Genomic DNA, 15,847 nt, shown 5'->3' with positions numbered 1-15,847 from the left:
CCCTCAACATTGAGCTGACCTTTTATCCTACTCTAAGATCAAACTAATTTAGATATCCTTCATTTTCCTATCATCCATGTGCCTATCCAAGAGTTGCTTAATTGTCCCTAATGTATCTGACTCTGCTACTACTACTGGCAGTGCATTTCACGCACCCACCACACTCTGTGTAAAGAACCTACCTCTACCATCTCCCTTAAATCATCTTAAAATAGCCCTAAAATTATGCCTCCAAGTGATAGCTATTTCCGCACTGGGAAAAAGTCTCTGGCTATCCACTCTATCTGTGCCTGTCATCATCTTGTACACCTTTATCAAGTCACCTCTCATCCTCCTTCGCTCCAGTGAGAAAAGCCCTAGCTCCCTCAACCATTCTACACAAGACATGCCCTCCAGTCCACGCAACATCCTGATAACTTTCCTCTGCACCCTGTCTAAAACTTCCACATCCTTCCAAGTAGAACTGAACACAATATTCCAAGTGTGGTCGAACCAGGGCTTTATAGAGCTGCAGCACAACCTTGCAGCTCTTAAACTCAATCCCTCTGCTAATGAAAGCCAATACACCATACGTTTTCTTAACGATCCTATCAACTCTTGGGTGGCAGCTTCGAGGGATCTATGGACGTGGACCCCAAGATCCCTGTATTCCTCCACACTGCCAAGAATCCTGCCTTTTAAATTCTATTTTCTTGCATTTTGGTTATTTACGGAATTGCCTCCCAAACCATGGTCTTGCAGTAATATTTACTAATTTCTTTCTTGCAGGGAGATGGTCTCGAATTCAAAAGGCACTTTGTCGGCATCAGGCGCAAACTGAGTGACATCATTTACTCTCAGAAGATTCCCCTGCCTGTAACCTGATCTTTCTTTTGAGCCCCTGTATTGCATTGTGTCTCTGCTGGGTCAAGGCTGCTACTAGGAACTGTCTGAGATTAAAACTGGGATACTTTTTTTTTCCACCCGGTTTATGGACACTGTGAGCTTGTGTGTATGTTTTGAGTATTAAAAGTTACTCCCCTCTATAGTTATTGGAGACACTTTAGACAATGGATCATCAACTAGAATGCCGATTTGTAAATTTTGAGCAGACTATACCAACTCTGTCAAATCCTCTGCTTTCCTGGTGATTCTGTGACAGATTCATTGCATGAGTCTTTGTTGGAATGTGTTAGGTGTTTAATCCACTTGCTTTTTCCTTTAGAAGTTAGGAGGAGCTTCTGAAATTTGTAGGACTCCAGTTATGTAACACTGGATGAAATTCATCTAATCATCTGACCATGTGGAGCATCAGGGTATCAACGGATTCAGTACAGCCTTTGAAGTTGTTTGTGAATGATATCTACTGAAAGATGAGAATGAAGGGAACAGTGGAATGTTCCCAGGGTGGTTTGACCAAATATTGCAACACCTCCCAACCTGTGGACCAATTGACTTTCAGAAACAATCAGGAAGAGCCCTTTTTTAAAATCGAGTTTCAAAATGCAGTCAAGGTATGCTTTGCACATAAGATGGGATGGTGGGTTGGAAAAATTGTCAATGTTTTGATTGGGTTTCATTTTAATACCAGTGTTATACACACAGCGCAACCAACTGTGAACTTTGAGTGTTTGAGAAATGTAGGGATTAGTGAAGGAATGGAGTGATTGGGAATTTTTAACTTTCAGTTGGGCTCTCTAGAAGCAGTTCTATTGTTATGGTTGTCGGTTGCACGATCTTAGATTTGGTGTCTTATTTGGCTGTTCAAATTTGAACCTTGTAAAAATTGGATAATATGAATTTTCAGATCATCTGTAAAAGCATTGTTGTGGGCATGGCACTGTCTATTGATCTAGTCTTCCATCATGATTTGCAGAAAAACTTGCCAATTTGTAACGAATACATCAGGTGCCCAAATAACACACATCTCAGTAATTTAGCAAAGCGTCTAGCTTGCGTGCAGTTACTGGTCTATATATCGTGGACGTTGTATTCTGCTGTTATGGTACACAATTTACCACAGATTTACACTTTGGGGTAAATCAAAATGTTGCACACTTTCAGAAATGAGTTAGATTTAAGGAGCCAGAAGGATTCAATGATGATCAGGTTCAAAAGTTAACATAGCAGTGTTTGTTTTTCTCATTTGCTCTGTTCCCCCACCTCCCAGATTAATTTTTTTTAAATATGGTTTGAGGCAGGTTTGAATGAGTCAGGGAAATGGGCATTGCAGCTTCTGTCCTTGTGTCGGAAACGCAAGATCATCGCCTAGACTGCTCTTTGACCCCAGTATCCTCTCCTGCTTAATAGAAGAATATACAATAGAAGGCTGCAGCATTGCTCCAAATAGAATCTGCTAATCCCTGCAGCCAGTTGCATGCTGCACATGTGATGAACAATGTCAAGCATAGCGTCTCATAACTTTGTAAACAGCTAGGTAGAGATCTGTCTTTTAATAAAGACTAAAGCTTCACGATTTAGGAATGAAACACTTTTACCTAAACACCATAAATTATAAATGTTTCAGAACATTGAAAAGGATACAAATTCGATCTCCTCAGTTGTGTGATTGTGAATAGAGCTTGATTTAGTTTGTTCCTTTCTGAGAAGTGAAAGAAAAACAGACATTTTTTGGTTCAAAGAATCATGTTTTTGCAGATTACATCTCTCCTTTAGTTAAAATGATTCTACCTGATCCTATGTGATGTTAATGTTTCTTGATCTGAAATATACAGCAAACAAGCAATGTCACTAGGTATCAAATGTTTAAAGAATCCTATATTTCATCTTTTTTTTTCTCATTTTCTGTTTGTCTTTGTAGATGTATTTCTGTGTGTGAAATCTAACTGTCTTGAGTTTGTGAGAGGTCAGTTTACTGGGTCTTGGAAACTCGTAAATGCTTTCCCCTTCTGCAGAAGGGAATCTTTCAGGATTAGCTGGTACATGTTGGTGAGAACCTGATTTACTACCTGACCAAAAAAAAACAATGTGAGATACTGCAGGAATGGCTAATGCATTAAAGGAAGAGGGCAATCTGAAGGAGGGACTCTTTTTTTCTCTCTGGTGTGTGATCCATTACGTATTTTGATTTTAGATTTCTGGCATTTTTTTTCTTTTCTCTGATCCTCTTACTTTGTCTCTTTTCCACTGACCCTCGCACAGTTTTAAGTAAAAGTTGACATTTGCCCTGTTTACAATCCTGCTTGTTTTATTCATAAAGTTCACTTGGTAAGTTTTGCCAACTAGACACACAGCCTGTGTACCAATACTGTTTGTAAGGAGGAGGGCTTAGTGAGCTGACTTCTCCTGTCATGGAATTGTTGTTCAGAAAACCATTTTAAAAATGTAAGTAATATTTTGGAATAATGAATAAAAAGTTTCTGTATGAGAGTACTGTTTCAGTTTCTATTATGACACGGGATATAAAGATAAACCAAAGCTACTACCGGACCGTAAGGCTGCCCTCTCAGAGAGAGGCGACTGGTGGTGGTGAGGGCCACCATTCCTTGACCAAGGGGAGAGGTTGAGGAGAATTCTTTATGATAGCCTCAGCCGGTGCAGGAATTGACCCAATGCTGTGACCTTTACAACATGGAGTAGTGATTGGACGTATGACGCAAGTCACAAACTAGATACGTACTGAATCAATTTAGCAATGTACCGTGATATATCTAATCTTTTAATTGCTTTTAATATGCATTGTATCACCTTGTAGCACAGTGAGATAAATCCTGTATTAAATGAGATCTCTGCATTGATATAGGTCTTTTCACGGTATGACGATGTCCCCAAACACTTTACAGCTAGAGGTTGCGTTTTGAAAAGTTGTGGTGTAAGACACGCAGCATCAAACTTATACTAAACAAAGACCCACAGGCCGTAGTATAATAACGACCAGTTAATCTGTTATTTTAATGATTCAGTTTAAGGAATAGATGTATTGATGAGAACACCCCTGTGCACAGGATGTCTGTATAATCTCTGAAATGACAGTGCCTCTGAAAGTGTGGTACTCCCTCGGTACTGTATTAAAGTTTCAACTTAGATTGTATTCTGAGTCTCCAGAGTGGGACTTGACCCATACCTTTTCAATTTTGGTAAGATAGCTGTCACTGAGCAATAGACCACACCTTCATGACAATTATTGAGGTGTTTGGAGAATGCATTTATGTAGGAGAGGTTTTTTTTCAGAATAATCAGGGGAAGAAAGCTTGTTTAGAATTCTCCCTTCCTCCTCAATATTAAACTTGGTAACGTTTTAGTGCCAATAGTTTAGTGGATTAAGTACTGTTCTTACATATTTGGTCCTGGGTTTGAATTTGCCTCTCCATGTTGGCTGAGGATGTTTGGTTGATAGGAAGATGGAAACTCTAAAAATGATTAAACTTTACACTATGCATTCCTTTCTTCAGGAGAGGAGGAACATGTAAAGTGAGCAGTTGTCTAAACACACTCTTCAAAAGAGATTCCTCACACTCGAGCAAAACTTTTGTAAACTTCCCTCATAAATTTTCTACGTTAGTTCTAAAATCTTTTTGAAGGGAATTTGCAGAGTCTCCAAGGAAACTAAGAACAGGATTAACAAGTGAAGTTGCCTGTCTCTAGTTATGGAGGTAACCATGGAGTTATATCATGGCTGTATGTTAATTAAATATTTACTCCCCAAAAATCGTATTGATCTCAGTCATGAAAGTTTCAAATGCTTCCATCAATCACAACCTATTACATGAGTGTATAAGTGGTAGGACCAGGGGTAGGCAGTTCAACCACTTGAGCCTGCTCTGCCATTCAGTAAGATGTCTGGTGTTCTACCTCAGCGATACCCTTGTCGACAACCTTCATAGTTCTTGATTCCCTTTCAGACCACTGACTTGAATATTATGGATACGTGCTTTCAAAAAGATTAATTTGTAATATCTACTGGACATCTCAGCATCTTGAAAAGCGAGCAGGGACCATGAGATACGGTTACAGTAAGGGAATTGAAGAACCACAGAAGCAACTTAAAACTAGGTCACAGACCTGGGAATGTCATAAAACCAGACTGAAAGTGATAAAGAGGTAAATAATAAATAAAACCAGCAATTGTGTGATGGAAGAATATTGGAAAGCTATTCAGGCTACAGAAGAGGTAAAAGATCTATTATTTAAACTGCAGTGAAGGCAAGAAGCATTTATTTAAACCACAGACAGCAGGATTCATCTGTGAACAAAACCTGAAGCAATGGGGGCTATTAGTAGCGCTCCAGACAGCATTAATCATCTAGGAAAATTCTTTAAAAGGGTAGGATTTATCTTATAGAGGCATGAAGTGCTGGGCTCATTTGTATAGCCATTAAGCAAGTGGGGTATGTTTATTAAGGCCATAATTAGGATCCACAAAGTCGTGAGAAAGGTGCAAATCCTACACATTGGCCGTACAGGCACGGAAAACAATCTCCACTAAAGCAGCACACAGTGGCATTGTTATACAGCAGATTCTGGTTTTCTGATCACTTCATGTAAAACAGGACACCAGATGGTTTTTATTGTAGCTTAAAGATACTCCTTGTGCAAATTTGGGTCAGTGAATGGCTCTGTAGTTGTATCAGCCAATGCTGAAGCACATTACCTCTGTCAATAGCATTTCTGCCACATGTCTACAAAATCGAAAGCTGGACATTTTCCTGGTGCATGCAGAAGGCCCACACGTTCCACTTATATTTGGGTGTGTTCAGCCATTGAGTTGTACTTTGGATCTGTAAGGATTACTTTAGGGAGAAGGTGATGGCCTCATGGTATTATCACAGCACTGTTAATTCAGAGATCAAGATAATGTTCTGAGTTTGAATCCTGCCACAGCAGATGGTAGAATTTGAATTCATATTTTTTTTAAAGTCTGGAATTAAGAGTCTAATGATGACGATGAAACCATTGCTTACTGTTTGGAAAAACCCATCTGGTTCACTAATATCCAGGGAAGGAAACTGCCATCCTTACTTAGTCTGGCCTGCATGTGACCCCAGACCCACAACACTGGTTGATCCTTAATTGCCCTCTGGATTAGAACATAGAACATAGAACAATACAGCACAGAACAGGCCCTTCGGCCCACGATGTTGTGCCGAACTTCTAACCTAGATTAAGCACCCATCCATGTACCTATCCAAATGCCGCTTAAAGGTCGCCAATGATTCTGACTCTACCACTCCCACGGGCAGTGCATTCCATGCCCCCACCACTCTCTGGGTAAAGAACCCATCCCTGACATCTCCCCTATACCTTCCACCCTTCACCTTAAATTTATGTCCCCTTGTAACACTCTGTTGTACCCGGGGAAAAAGTTTCTGACTGTCTACTCTATTCCTCTGATCATCTTATAAACCTCTATCAAGTCACCCCTCATCCTTCACCGTTCCAACGAGAAAAGGCCGAGAACTCTCAACCTATCCTCGTACGACCTATTCTCCATTCCAGACAACATCCTGGTAAATCTCTGCACCCTCTCCAAAGCTTCCACATCTTTCCTAAAGTGAGGCGACCAGAACTGCCCACAGTACTCCAACTGTGGCCTAACCAAAGTCCTGTACAGCTGCACGACTCTTGAATTCAATCCCTCTGCTAATGAACGATAATACTCCATAGGCCTTCTTACAAACTCTATCCACCTGAGTGGCAACTTTCAAAGATCTATGTACATAGACCCCAAGATCCCTCTGTTCCTCCACCTGACTAAGAACCCTACCATTAACCCTGTATTCCGCATTCTTATTTGTTCTTCCAAAATGGACAACCTCACACTTGGCAGGGTTGAACTCCATCTGCCACTCCTCAGCCCAGCTCTGCATCATATCTAAGTCCCTTTGCAAACGACAAATGCCCTCCTCACTGTCCACAACTCCATCTATCTTCGTATCATCTGCAAATTTACTGACCCACCCTTCGACTCCCTCATCTAAGTCATTAATAAAAATTACAAACAGCAGAGGACCCAGAACTGATCCCTGCGGAACTCCACTTGTAACTGGGCTCCAGGCTGAATATTTACCATCTACCACCACTCTCTGACTTCGACCGGTTAGCCAGTTTTCTATCCAATTGGCAAAATTTCCCTCTATCCCATGCCTCCTGACTTTCCGCATAAGCCTACCATGGGGAACCTTATCAAATGCCTTACTAAAATCCATGTACACTACATCCACTGCTCTACCCTCATCCACATACTTGGTCACCTCCTCGAAGAATTCAATAAGACACATTTCAGAATAAAACACATTTCAGAAGTACTGCAGAGTATGTTGTGATGGCATGCGGATGTGAAGGTGCTAGAAAACTTGCAAGTTTGTTTGTTGACAGCAACAAACCAGTTCATGGAAGAATGTAAATTCAAAAATACTGCACAACTCACTGTAAAACAGTACATAGAACACATCCAGTAGCAGAACAAAGGCACTGTTGAAGTATATCCACAAGAGCATGAAAGCAATTTTGAAAACATTCGTTCTACTTGCATGGTACATGGAGTATGTCATCACTTTGGGAAATATGAGAGCTGCAAAGTTTTTCTCATTGCTCAGGAATCACCAGGTTAGACTCACCCCAGAAATGTTTCACATTCCTCAGGGTCAACACATGATCAACCTCAGATAGCAATATCCACAGGCAACTGATATGTGCATTAAATGCTGCAATTACAGCCCACTGCATCTGACCGAGATTCTGAAGATGCTTAAAGGAGTTCATAGGGTAAATACAAAGGAAGAAACTGTTTTCTCAGGCAGGGAAATCAGAAAAGAACAATCTGATCTGAAAATTGGGGTTAGGACAGTTATGAAGGAAATCAAAAGCATTTTCTCCCCATACAGAGACTAATAGAGATCTGAGAAATGTCCCAAATAAAAAAAAATACTGAAATTGCATATAGGACTTGGGGAAACCACACCTTTTGTTGTTTTGGTCCCTTGATTTGAAAGAACTATTTGCTTCACAATCAAAACATTTTTTTTAGTTGCTCATGGAACACAGCTATATTGGTTGTCCAATATTTATTTCCCGCCCCTAATTGTCCTTGAGAAGATGGGGGTGAGCTGCCTCCTTGAACTGCTGCAGTCCATGTGCTGTAGGTAGACCCACAATGCACATAGGGAGGAAGTTGCATGATTTTGATTTAACGACAGTGAACGAACGATGATACATTTCCAAGTCAGGAGTGGCTTGGAGAGGAACTTGCATCTGCTGCCCGTGACCTTCTAGATGGAAGTGACCATGGTATGGTTGATGCTATCCATGGATCTTTGGTGAATTTCTGCAGGGCATCTTGTAGATTGTACACACTGCTGCTACTGAGCTTCGGTGATGGGGAGTTAATGACCATATCCATTCCATGGAAGCTTGAGAAAGATTTGCTCAACAATTGAAAACTTACAACAAAGAGCTGCTGCAAGATGGAAATAAATGTTTTTTAATACATTCATGAGGGCATTGTTAGCTAGGCCAGCATTTATTGCCCATCCTGATCCCGCACCATCTTCCCCTGGCTTCTTTGCAGTTTTGGAATTGTTTTCACTCTCGCCTGTACATTTAATTATTATAGTTCTGCCATCCTGATGGTTAAATTCTGCGATATTAGTCCTTATGCAAAGAACTGGTAAGCTCCCCCATGACTGGCAGTTATTAAATGAAAACTAAGCCTTATGTGATTGATCAGGTCCAATTCACATCTGAAAGTCATTTCTGCAGTTCCTGCAGCTCAGAGCTCTTTACTGAATCCCAGTCATGGACCTGCTTTCCACTCCCTGCCCCCCGCTCCCCCCACCCCCCAATTCCTCTTAACTAGTTTCCTGATCTTTCCACTCACTTCCCCAAAACCTACCCCAACAGTCCTCCTCTCGCCTGGCTTTGCATTCTCTCACCAGTTCCCAGGTCGGTTTTACCTTCCAATGTTCACTGAATGGACAGGGACCCAATACCTCTCTGATCTCCACCTTCAAAGCGCACAGAACTACTTTCTCTCTACCTGATGATGTTTGTCGATGGGTAGAAATGATGCAGCTATTTTCCTCACAATTTGCAGCAAGCTGAAGCAAAGAAAGCACTCAGTAAGCTGAAAAATTAAACTTTTACTTTTCACACTTTCTGTCAATTTGATCTTGTCTTGAGTTATTGCTGCCAATTCAATATTTCTTCTGCCAGATGACCGAACAATACACGTACGATGTACCAAACATACACATACTCTCTCATGTATAGTAGTGTAATGACTCTGGTGTGAACTCAAAACATAGAGGTCATGAATTTGAATGCCACCAAGACAATTATCTAAGATTACAAAGAGATCTTAATCAATTGGGTCAATGGCTGAGGAGTGGCAGATGGAGTTTAATTTGGATAAATTTGAGGTATTGCATTTTGGTAACTGAAACAAAGGGCAGGACTTAGACAATTAATGGTAGGACTCTGGTAGTGTTGTCAGGTGCATAATTTGTTGACGTTTATGTCACACATAGATAAGTTGGTTAACAAGTTGTTTAGCACATTTGCCTTCATTGCCCAGATGCTTGAGTACAGACATTCAGCTATCATGTTGAGATTACACAGGCCTCACCAACATCTTATCTGGAGTATTGTTTGCAGTCCTGGTCGCCTTGCTATAGAAAAGGTATTATTAAATCAGAGAGGGTTCAGGAAAGATAGGAATGGAGAGATTGTGTTATAAGGACAAGATAGTTAGGCTAGAACATTTTTCACTGGAGCATTGCATGGTAACCTTATTAAAGTTTATAAAATTATGAGGGTGCTGGGGAAAATAAAGAAAGAAAAAAAAAGCAGGAGTCTCCCGTCCAACTTTATCTTAATTGAATCCCTACCCTCCCCTTCGCTGTTTTGATCGCACAGCATTGCCCTTTGATGTGAAGGGCAGTGCTTGTCACTGGCCACTCGGGTGTTTTCCTATCTTCGTGGTGGTGTAAATTAAATAAAGATCTTTAAGAAAAAAATAACAGGGGTCTCGGGATTCTCCTGATTCAAGGGACCCGCTCGGAGCTGGGTCCGAGTCCATGTGCTGTGCATGTGTAAATAAAGGGTGACTTGCTGATGGGAATACTGGCCTCTGTGAAGTTATTTCAGACACCAATCAGAGAGTTCACTGAGGATAGCCAGTGAGAAATGGGATAAACACACTGCTGCTCCCGGTGTTGATGTCTGCTTGGTTCCACAAATCCAGACGACACAAGTTTTCTGTACAACAGCAGTAGCTTTATTATCCGACAGCCGGTGAGAGATTCAAAGTGTCTCTAAAGTAGCCGAGTGTCTACTTGTAGTGACTCTTCTTCATGAATCTCTGCCTTACACCCAGAGACAGTAAATTTTATTGGAATTGAACAAAGACCTATCAGTCACATGGATGATTGTCATCACATAATTTGAAGTAGGCAATTATAATTTTACAAAACCCGCTGAATGTGGATGTCCTGTTACAACGTGTGAATAGACTATAGAAACCAATTATTGTATCTTCCATGATTATGTGTTGACGGAAAGGAATTAAAACAGAAAAGTTTTGCCAGCTACAAATGGGGAACTCACATACCTATGCTAATATGGAGGGGAAGTAGGACAATGGGAGAGGGAGGCAGTTAACTGGGTTGGGGCCAGGGCTATTATTTCTGTATGGGAAGGACAAAGGTCTTGTCTAGGCTTATTTGCGTGTATTGGCGGTAGCCACATGTGTGGATTGAAAGAGAACAGACTTTCAGTTACTGTTGCAGTAGATCCTTTGGTAGTGGGAGTTTTAACCCTTAAGTCTCCAGTGTGCCCTGAAAGAGAAGTAAAGCATGGAACTGACCCCTCTGTGATATTTTAACCTCCTCTCGGAGGTGAGGTCCTGAGGTTGGGGTTGAGGTAGATTGTTGATGACAACGGTCTGTCACACCTACCATGTGAGCGTTTGAGTAAACACCTGTGTCTAAAATCCTTTCCCCAAAACTGACACTTAGCATTTCCAAGACAATGAAAATTAATTTGATGAGTACATCTCTGGGCGTGTGCCTAAGTTGAACTCATTACATTTTTACTAATGTGCTGCCTGTGGCGCAGAATTGTGTAAATACAAGGTTGTCATCAGGAAACTAATTGCTTTGGCACGCATGCCAGAGGCTTATAGCTCATTAGAGAACACATACTTATTTGTTTCAGTTTCACTGCAATTTTTCATTTGATATCGTCTGCCCTCTGCCCTTGTAAGTTCCCTTTCGTTGCTTAGCACTGACACCAGCATGCATGGAACTTTCTTGGATTGACTTAGGGGCTGTAACACTTGAAACCAAGTCATCTCACTATGCAGAACCTCTCCAAAACAGCTATTACAGCCTGGAATCTGCCATATCCTAAGTGCTTAAGTGTGGTTTAAAGTGAAAATATGGTGGAGGCAGGTTCAATTGAGGCATTCAAGAAGATATCGGACATTTTGTTGGATAGTAATGGTGCCCAGAGACATGGGGAAAAGGCAGTAGATTGGTACATGGTAGTAGAGCCACTGTAAGTGTGATGGGAAGAATTGGCCTCCCCCTGTACTATAATAATTCCATGATGCACTGAAATTGAGCCAGACACTTGTGAGAATGAGTGACTGAGGGAGCAAAGTGGAGATTCACTTTGCTAATACCATGGTTGGCAGGACAGTCCTAGAGAGAGAGAGAGAGAGGTTGGTTTAACTAGAGTTTCACTAGAGTTCAGATGGGTGGGAAATTATTGGTTGAAATGCGTAAAGTTCTAAAAATGCTGGACAGACTAGACACAGGGAGGATTTTTTCATTGGCTGGGGAGTCTAGAATCAGAGGACACAGTCTCAGGATACCGGGTAGATCATTTAGGACAAATGAACCTTTAGTATTCTCTACCAAAAATGAATGCCGAGGCCTAGTCACTGAATATATTCAAGAAAGAGATAGGGAATTTTTCAGAATTAAAGGGCATTGAGGGATATGCAGAGAATATGGCACTGAGATAGGGGATCAGCTATGGTCACATTGAATGATAGAATGGGAGCGAAGGGCTGAATGACCTACTCCTGCTCCAAGTTTCGATGTTTCAATGGATGTCAATGCATCTGACCATACACTTCAATTGGGCTCCTCTCCCGTTTCCCCTCCCCAGGGAATCCCGGCTTCCTCTGGTTGAGAAAGTTTCATTTGGTTCATTCCCCAGAATCTCCGGCAGGGTGAGCATGTCGAGGTCATAGTTCTGGTTACCAAGGAGGTCTTTATGTTTGTGGTCATCTTTATAAGGAGGTGACAGGAGTGATTGGAATGAGGTCAGCCAGGTTGACCTCATAGAATATGAGTTCCCTGATTGGCATTATTAACCTGGTCCGATCAGGGCGCCCTGGCTGACAGATATAAATAGGCATGTCAGAGGTTCTGTTCACTTGACAGCTGACTCTGAGCTAGCTGTGTCAGTGTCATGTAACATGCACGTGTAACTAAAAGGTGACTTGGTGACAGGATATCAACCTTTGTGGATTTACCTCAGCATCAAAGGACGTCTTTATGTTCGTGATCTTTATAAGAAGGAAATGACACTAGGAAAAGGTGGAAGATATATAACAGGGATACATGTCATTCAATTCTCCCTGGATACTTCTGAAAGAGTTGATAATGTGGAATCTGTCACAATGTAAAATGGTTTAGGTGAACAACAGATATCCTTCGAGGCAATTGAGATGAGGGAGAAAGGGTTAGAAGGAAACATTAGTAACGAAAGCTGAAGTAAGGTGGGTGGAGCCTTGTGGGGAGGCTGATCACTTCATGATCTGATTGGGTATGGAACACACTACTACTGTGCCTATGAGATACATATGGGATGTTTCTAGACCAGTGCTCTAACTTTCCATGTAAATCATTTCTACACTGCACATTTGTTTCTAATATGATAGTTTAAGAAACACTAGTTGAAACATTGCCTCATAATCTACACGTGGCATAATTGAAGCTTGGAACGCTGGATGGGGAGTTGACTTGCCCCGAGGTGTGGTTATCAATATTCTGAAAACAGCTGTCTTCTACTCTGAAGTAAATTCATTGTGTTTTTGAGACTACATTGTTGTGCAGTGATTTAAATTGCCTCTGGTTATGTAACAAAAGAACAAGGTATGAAGGTAAGTATCAATTCTGGCTAAGCATGGATTTGTGAACTCCACTCACTGCGAAAAACTCCACTCACTGGGAACAGCTCGATAGGATTCTGCTCCTTCCCTTTCTCTCTCTCTCTGTCCAACAGGGATTGGGGATTCACTGTGTGTATCAGGGTGGCACAGTGGGTCAACGGTTAGTCTCACAACACCACGGGCCTGGGTTTGATTCCAGCCTGGCGTGACTGTCAGTGTAGAGTTTACGCATTCTCCCCGTGTCTGTATGGGTTTCCTCCTACAATCCAAAGATGTGCAGGTTAGGTGGACTGGCCACGCTAAATTACGCAAAGTGTCCAGAGTTGTGCAGGCTTGTGGATTAGCCATGGGAAACGTGGAGTTATAGGTGTGGCTGGGTTGCTCCTTAGAAGGCTGGTGCGGGCCTGATGGGCCAAATGGCCTCGACCTACACTGTAGGGATTCTATGATTAACTTGATGATATACCATTTACCTTCCAGACTGACTCTTTTTTACTTTGATACTTGTCCCTGGGCCATTCCTTACTGTATATGCAATCCATATCCCGACTCCTTGACAAATTAGTTTAAATTCCTACCAACAGTACAAGCATCCACACCCTGAACTACCCCCACCCCTGCCCGGACCCCTTCAGTCCCACACTGAAGAGTCCATCTGGATAATGCTCTTAAACCCTGCAGGGAGGCTGATGTCCATGGCCTTCTGTCTCACCTTGGTGCTGACTTGGTGTAGTGGTGACATTTTTACCTGATCACTTAAACGGTTGTGTGTTCGAGCCTGGTGATATAACGTTTGCTTTTATTGGTTAGGTTGGACTTGCCTTTTCCTGAGCCAAGGTATTATTTCACCGCCGGGATTAGAGCAAACTTCGAGACACTCAAATATTCGGTAACTCTAACCATTACCTGGGACATCCCTTCCCTAACGGTGGCCATGAAGTTTCCTCTTCATATCTTGGTTTGGAATGGGCACTTTTAATGCCAGCTTTGTTCACGGTCATATCATCTTCCACTCTGACATTTCCTAACACGCTTCGTCTGCTTAAAATGTTCCCTCACCGCAATCCCATGAAATGGATAGAGGTTTGGAAAATATCTTCTGTTAACACTGTAACAGTATTGATTTTATTTTTAAAATTGCCATAAGCTGCCATCAGTACCTTCCTTTACAGTTCGGAATGTGTTCAATTTAGAGACATAGTCAAACAGCACGGAAACAGACCCTTTGGCCCAACTCGTCCATGCCGACCGGTTGTCCTAAATTAATCTAGTCCTGTTTGCCATTATTTGTTCCACATCTCTTTAATGCTTCCTATTCATATACCCATCCAAATGTCTTTTAAATGTTGTAATTGTAGCAGCCTCCAACACTCCCTCTGGCAGTTTGTTCCATACACGCACCACCCTCTGTATGAAAAAATTACCCCTTTAGTCCCTTTTAAATCTTTCCCCTCTCACCCTAAACCTATGCCCTCTAGTTCTGGACTCCCCTAGCCTGGGAAAAAGGAGTTGACTATTCACCCTATCCATGCCCCTCACGATTTTATCAACATCTATAAGGTCACCCCTCAGCCTCCGAATCTCAGGGTAAAACAGCCCCAGCCTATTCAGCCTCTCCCTTTTATCAAACCCTCCAACCCTGGCAACATCTTCGTGAGTCTTTTCTGAATTCTTCCAAGTTTAGCAACATCACTATTACAGCAGGGAAACCAGAATTGAATGCAATATTTCAAAAGTGGCTGAACCGATGTCCTATACAGCCGCAATATGAGTCCCAACTCCTAGACTCCATGCACTGACCAATAAAGGCAAGGGTACCAAGCATCTTCTTCACTACCCTATCTACCTGCGACTCCACTTTCAAAGAACTATGTACCTGCACCTCTCGGTCTCTTTATTTGGCAACACTCCCCAAGATTTTACCCTGATTTGTTTGACCAAAATCCAGCATCTCACTTTTATCTAAATTAAACTCCATCTGCCACTCCTCAGCCCATCAGCCTATCTGATCAACGTCTTTAGTTCCTTAGACGTTTCAGCGATTTGACCCATCATATCAAACAGAACTGGTAGTCTTCTAGGGGACTACATTTTGCAAAGTCTTAATTTACTCTTTAATTCCTGTACACTTTGGTATATTGATTCTTAAGAGGTAATGTACTTTTGAATGTTACAGTTGACAATACCCCGCAAGTATACCCCCACTTTCTCCAGGGCTGTTCTACTCCCCAGAGCAATGAGAAGCAAAACCTGCACAGTGTATTCCAGAAGCAGAGTTGCTGTTTTGTATGAATTTGAGAGGAGCTCTTTACTTTCCTATGTGATCCAGCTCTTGTATGAAGTCCAAAGCTTTCTTGGACTCTTCATGTGGACGCACTGGTTACAAAGGCCCAACAATGTCTCTTCTTCCTCAGGCAGCTGAGGAAATTTGGCACGATGGTGAATACCCTTTTAGAGGTGCGCCATCGAGGGCATTCTGTCTGGATGTATCACTACTCGGTATGGCAACTGTCTCAAGATCAGAGACGGTTACAGAGAGTGGTGAACTCGGCCCGGACAATCACAAAGGCCAACCTCCCATCTATAGAATTCATCTACCAGGCCCCGCTGTCGAGGAAAGGCCACCAGCATTCTCAAAGATCCATCCCAACCTGGCAATGATTTTCTACAACCTCTACCTTCGGTGTGATGGTACAGAAGCGTGAACACACGCACCAGCCGGTTTTG

The 15,847-nt window shown here is 42.0% G+C and overlaps 1 protein-coding gene across 3 annotated transcripts in view; it reads left to right on the top strand.

Moving 5' to 3' along the window:
* chek1 (checkpoint kinase 1) overlaps positions 1–3,369 on the top strand; it is a 41,656-nt gene extending 38,287 nt beyond the window's left edge. For all 3 annotated transcript variants that reach the window (XM_072593063.1, XM_072593064.1, XM_072593065.1), the window contains exon 13: positions 769–3,369. In XM_072593063.1, the coding sequence (XP_072449164.1) occupies positions 769–864 (96 nt within the window). In that variant the 3' untranslated portion in view covers positions 865–3,369. The remainder of the gene's footprint in view (positions 1–768) is intronic.
* The last annotated feature ends 12,478 nt before the right edge of the window (positions 3,370–15,847 follow it).

The sequence above is a fragment of the Chiloscyllium punctatum genome, chromosome 23, assembly GCF_047496795.1.
Source record: "Chiloscyllium punctatum isolate Juve2018m chromosome 23, sChiPun1.3, whole genome shotgun sequence".
NCBI lineage: Eukaryota > Metazoa > Chordata > Chondrichthyes > Orectolobiformes > Hemiscylliidae > Chiloscyllium > Chiloscyllium punctatum.
This window is presented reverse-complemented; position numbering and strand designations above follow the sequence as displayed.